Source organism: Trichechus manatus, unplaced genomic scaffold (genome assembly GCF_000243295.1).
Source record: "Trichechus manatus latirostris isolate Lorelei unplaced genomic scaffold, TriManLat1.0 scaffold00165, whole genome shotgun sequence".
NCBI lineage: Eukaryota > Metazoa > Chordata > Mammalia > Sirenia > Trichechidae > Trichechus > Trichechus manatus.
In genome coordinates this window covers 4,216,466-4,221,999 of record NW_004444101.1, presented here as the reverse complement: position 1 = coordinate 4,221,999, position 5,534 = coordinate 4,216,466, and the positions used below count along the sequence as shown (strand labels likewise).

The 5,534-nt window shown below is 58.4% G+C and overlaps 1 protein-coding gene across 1 annotated transcript; it reads left to right on the top strand.

Moving 5' to 3' along the window:
* Positions 1-506: 506 nt before the first annotated feature.
* OTOS (otospiralin) lies at positions 507-1,641 on the top strand. Its single transcript, XM_004386472.1, has 3 exons — positions 507-564; positions 667-693; positions 1,457-1,641. The coding sequence occupies exons 1-3, from the start codon at positions 507-509 to the stop codon at positions 1,639-1,641; spliced, it is 270 nt and encodes an 89-aa protein (XP_004386529.1).
* The last annotated feature ends 3,893 nt before the right edge of the window (positions 1,642-5,534 follow it).

Here is a 5,534-nt window from a genome sequence, read left to right as displayed (position 1 = left end):
TTCTCTGTTTGATCCAGGACCAGACAGTGACGCTGTGATTCTGTCGCCAGCCGGCCACAGGAGCCCACAGTTCTCCTGCTGGGATGAAATATGCAGTTTGATGTTTGTAAGTGACGTCTCCTTCCTGGTCCCCGGCCCTTTTAAAAAGAGGTGCCTGTGACCTGGCACAGACACCCTTCCAGGCTGCGCGGCTGAGGCTGAGCCGGGAAGCTGCCAGGTAACCCTGAACGGTCAGCTCTGCAGACCCCAGGCAGGTGGAGGGTGTGATTTCTCAGAGCCTGGAATTAATGGGGCCAACGGGATGTGGGCTTCTACCTTAGAATAAAGGTCTGAGAACCACAGACATTGCTATGCAAACACTCCAAACTTGTCCTTTTATGAGCAAGCACTATTTTCCCAAAGGCTGCCCATTTGGGGGTGGCCAGAAGAAACGGGCCCTGGTGGGTGTCACCCTCCTCTGTCCCTCCTGCAGTTGACAGTGAGACACGTGGACAGCCGAGGGCAGGATGAAGGCCGGCCTGCTCCTGAGACTGGCCCTCTGCCTCCTGACGGGGCTCCTGGCAGGTGAGGAGGGGTCTGCTCTACTCCCGGACACTCAGTTTCTCGCAGCTGGCAGGAGGCTGGGGTTGGCGTCTGCCTGGGTGACACTGTCTTCTTCCTTTGCAGGGGCCAAGCCTGTGCAGGAGGAGGTGGGTAGGTGTCACCTCCTGCCTTTTGTTCCATTAGTATAAAGTACTGTGTGCTCTGCGTGGGGAGAGGAAGACGAGGGAGCTGGGGAGGGAGAGACTACCTGTCCTGAGCAGATAGAATGGGAGCCCTGGGTCAGCTGTTCCTGAGGCCTGAGCACAGACCTGCCCCCTCCCGGACCCCCTGCAATGCAGGAACACCTTCCAGCCCCTGATGACACTCTGACATCCCACCCTCAGACCTGGACTCCTGGCCCTGCTGCCTCCCAACCCTTGAGTCCTGACTGAAGCACGTCACCACCTGTGCCCCTGTGCCCCTGTGCACCTGTGCTCGATTCTAAAATCCCACTGGGCTTCTGTCCATGACTCTGACCCCACAGCACCACAGGGCCCCGAACAAGGACGGGGTAGGGGGCAGGCAGGCCTCCCATCCCCCTCCTCTCCCTCCTTCCTCCTCCCCCCCTTGTGCCCCCTCCCTTATCCCTCTTCCTCTCCTCCGCCCCTCCTCCTCCTCCTTGTCCCCCTCTTCCCTCTTCCTCTCTGCCACCCTCCTCTTTCTCTGTCCGCAGACCAGGAGTCTCCAAGGGCCAGGATCTAGGCCACCCCCCGCTGTCCCTCGGGGTGGCCCAGGCTTCTGAGCGCCCGCTCCATGCATGTGGGAAGGTTGCATAGGTGAGGGTTCTGCCCTGTGCCACCTGTTTGTCTGTCCTGGCCGTGGCTGCGAGCAGGACGAGGGGGTGGCCCAACGCAGGCTGTCGTGTGTTCTTCAGACCCCTACGCCGAGCTGCCAGCCATGCCATACTGGCCCTTCTCCACCTCCGACTTCTGGAACTACGTGCAGTATTTCCAGTCCCTGGGAGCCTACCCCCAGATTGAGGACCTGGCCCGCACCTTCTTCGCACACTTCCCCCTGGGGACCACCCTGGGCTTCCATGTCCCCTACCAGGAGGACTGAGTGGACCCTGCCTGGAGCCTGGGGCCCCCAGCCACAGCCCCGCCTTGCTCAATAAACTCCTGATCCAAGATGCAGAATAAATGCTTCTGGGTTTTCTTTCAAGGAACAGCCGTGCCAGGCCCCATCTCCTTTGTCACTGGCCGATTTCGTCTGGCTTCGTTTTGATCACAAATGATCGCTTCCTTAGTGAGCGCACGCACAGTTTCTGCCTGCAGGCCATCAGCCGAGGCTTGACTTCCTGAGCAGCTGAGGACCTGGTACCTTACGCACCACCAGCTCATCTACCCTCCCGGCAGGCCCTGGGGGAGGCCATGCTGTTGCCCATTTATAGGTGAGGAAACTGAGGCAGAGACACTCAGGAGCCAGCCTGACTTAAGGCGGTGCAGCAGGGTAGAGGGGAGCCAGGTTCCAGCCCCCAACCCCTGCCCTTGACCACAAGCTGGGCGGCAGCCCAACCCCGTGACCGACACCCCTGGGCTGGCCCAGCCCTGCCTGGCAGCCACACCTCTCAGTGCAAGCAGTTTCCCACAAGGGCATCAGGAGGGGAGGCAAGAAGAGACCACGTCTGCGAGGAATAGGTGAGGGGGTATGCTCAGTCTGTGAGAGGAAGGCTCCGGAAATATGAGAGACCCCACTCCAGTCTCGGAGACTGCTGGGAGGAAGGGGGTTACTGACCCTGTGCACTGCAGGGGGCAGAGCCACCAGGAAGCGTCTCTCGGTGAACAGTCTCTGTGGCAACGGAAAGGCTGGATCTAGAGGTAGGGAGCATCCCCACAGGTATGTGTGCCAACAGATGCTGGAGAAGCTGAGTCGTGAGCCACTGGTTGAAGAGGAAGTTGATTTAGAGTTAAATGAAAGCCTGTGGGGACAGGCTTCATAGTAACAAGAGAGTAGCGTGACCTCTGATTCCCATGATGGATGTGATTGGTTGTTTGACCAGCTTTTGGGCTGGCAAGGAGGTGAACCCATTAGGTTGAGGACCAGGTGGGGTACAGCTAGTCTGGGTGTTAGGGGAACTGGCCAGGTGGGGAGGCTTTTCTGCTGAATCCGTGGGGGGCATATCTGGTGAGATCGAGGGGCTCTGTGAGGCTCAGCGATGCCCTTACAATACCCGCTGCCCTGCCCGGTCCTGGCCCTGCAGCACAGCTCCCTGCCCTCTCTCGGGTGGCTTCTCCTGTTCTGGTCGCGGGCTGGCTCCTTCTCTCCCCCTTTCCCAGTTTAAATTCTCAAGAGCAGGAATCCACTTGACTTAGCTAGTCACTTTGGGCAAAGCCAACAAATTCTTTGTTTCTCTTCCCCTGCCCCCGAGCTTGTTTCTGTACATCAATAGCAATTTATAAAAAGCCCCGATTTGTACAAAACCTGGGCATTTTCCTCCGGTTTGTGAGAAGGATTGACCTTAGTTTCTAGCTGCGGAGAGTTGGGCCTTGACCAGACCAGACAAAGGCACTCTTTCCAGAAGGGTTTTCGTGGTATTGATCTGCATGTCAATTCATGTGTGTGTGTGACATACACTTATATTCCAGGAAGACTGCCATACTCTCATCTAGGTCGTTGTTGTTGGGTGCCATCGACTCAATTCTGACCCCACGCGACAGAGCAGAACTGCCCCATAGGGTTCCCCAGGCTGTACTCTTTACGGGAGTAGATTGCCAGGTGTTTTCTCTCTCAGAGCTGCTGGTGGGTTTGAACTACTGATCTTTCAGTTAGCAGCCCAGCGCTTAGTCACTGTGCCACCAGGGCTCCTTACTCCCATCTATAGGATGGCAGGCCCCGGGCTGCCTGCCTTAGCTTCGAGGGCGGGTCCCAGCCGCGGGCACCCTCCAGGAAGCCGTCTGTGGTGCTGGCCTGCACCATGTTCTCCCTCTTGTGTCAGCCTGCCTCCACAGCTGCCCTGGCCACGCGGCCACCATCCCTCTTTTCTTGGAAGAAGAAACCCCCACCCCCAAGCAGGCCACTCCACCCCTCACGGACCCCCTTCCGGCCGACCCTGCAGCCCAGCTGGGCCCCTCAGATTTGGCTGTGACCCCTCCCCTTCACTCAGGCTCACCTCTCTTCCATGCTGATGCAAACCTTCGGCCCCCGGCCCCCATTTCTCCTCACAGTCAGACCTCACGGCGGAACCTGCTCCACTCCGCCCTCTTCCTCAGCCCCATCGCCCCGCAGCACTGCCATCTAACTCATCACCACCACTAGCACTAACAGGCAGCCCCTGCCAGGGTCCCTGACGAGCTGGGGACCACGTGCACCCCGCATCCAGCAGTGCCTGTAGACCCAGCACTGATGCAAATAGGCCCCTCGCTCTCTTAGGATGATGAGTGAGTGCTGCCGTCACTCTACACTCCTCTACAGTGACCCAAGGCCACACCCAGTGAGGCCTCTCGGAGCTCCCCGACTGACAGTATCCTTGACCTCTGTGACTTCACTGGCCTGTCCTGCTCCCCATGAATGTCAGTCCCCCTGGGATGGGCCCTGACCCTGCTCTCCTCTCCCAGCCCGCCCTGGGGGTTGCTGACTCTGAGGCACCCCTGAGCACCCTCCTCTCCCAGCGCCACCTGGCCGGTCTCACCGTCCACAAGCCGGGCGGACTCTTGTTTGAAAGCTCTTGGGAGGGGCGGGGCTGTTGGTTGCCTCCAAGCGGCTGTTCCAGTTCTCTCATGGGCACTCCAGGTGACGCTCGGCCGGCTGACGCAGTCCTCTCTCCCTTCTCCCTGCGCTGGCCCCATCCCACCTCCACACCTTGCCTCTGTTCCCCTCTCCCTGGAGCCACCTTCCCCTCCTGCTCCCCCCACCTCCGCTTCTCCAGCAGCCCAACTAAGCCTTTGGGGTCCTGCAGGTCCAGCTCTAGTATCTCACGCTCTCCACCTCTCCCTCCCTTCTCTCTCATTTACCTTCTTTTACCCTGGGTGATGTAAACGGTCAGCCGAAAGACTGGCAGTTCAGACCCACCCAGAGGTGCCTCAGAAGAAAGGTCTGCCAATCTATTTCTGAAAAATCGGCCATTGAAAACCCAGTGGAGCACAGTTCTACTCTGACACACGAGGTCGCTGTAAAAATGGCATGTGGGTGGTGTCTGGCCTCCTCAAACATCACAAGGGGGAAGGAGAATCAAGATCGACAGCCCAAGGCTGATTCCTATGAGGCGGAGGTCCGCCATGCCTCCTCTCTCTGCCATCTTTACCAATTCTGCCACCAACCGTCCTTCCCACGGCACTCTCTACTTCTCTGCGGGGTTTGATAATTCATTGCGATGGCCACACAGAACTCACAGACAATACTCATGATTATGGGGCTCATTAGCGAAGTAACAGGTTACAACTCAGGTTGATGAACGCTTAGGATACAGTTTGTCCATCAGGACAGCCTCTTCGCAGCTGTGCTTACAGGCAGGCCTCTCCCTGGCCCTCAGTCTCTGCCCTGCTTGGGCAAGTGTTAACAAAGTTCTTTTAGCTCTGTCTATAAGTGCCCAGAGGCACCCCACTCAAAGGTGCCCAAAGGTGCTACTTCTAGCTCTGAGGGTAGGCAAACCTAGCTCCACCAAGTTCCCAGAAGCACCCTACTCCTCCAGCAAGCCTCCCACCCAAAGGCACTCAGCTTTCTCGCTCCATGGGCTGGGGAGGCCCCACGCTTGTCTCCCGCCAGTCTCTCCTGCTGCCGTTTCTCTGCCACCGCTTCTCCCTGTCTTCAGCGTTCCAACTCTCTCTCTCTCTTCCCTCTCTTTCTGTCTCCTGGTTCCAGGAGCTGCTCAGCGCAGGGGTCCTGGGCCCAAAGGGCACGCGCAGCTGTTGGTTTCTGGCGCCCCTTGGCGGGCCACAATTTCCCTATTTGCACAGTCCCACCCAATCACTGGGGTGGGAGTTACAAGACCATGGGGAGAAAGGCAACACAAAAGC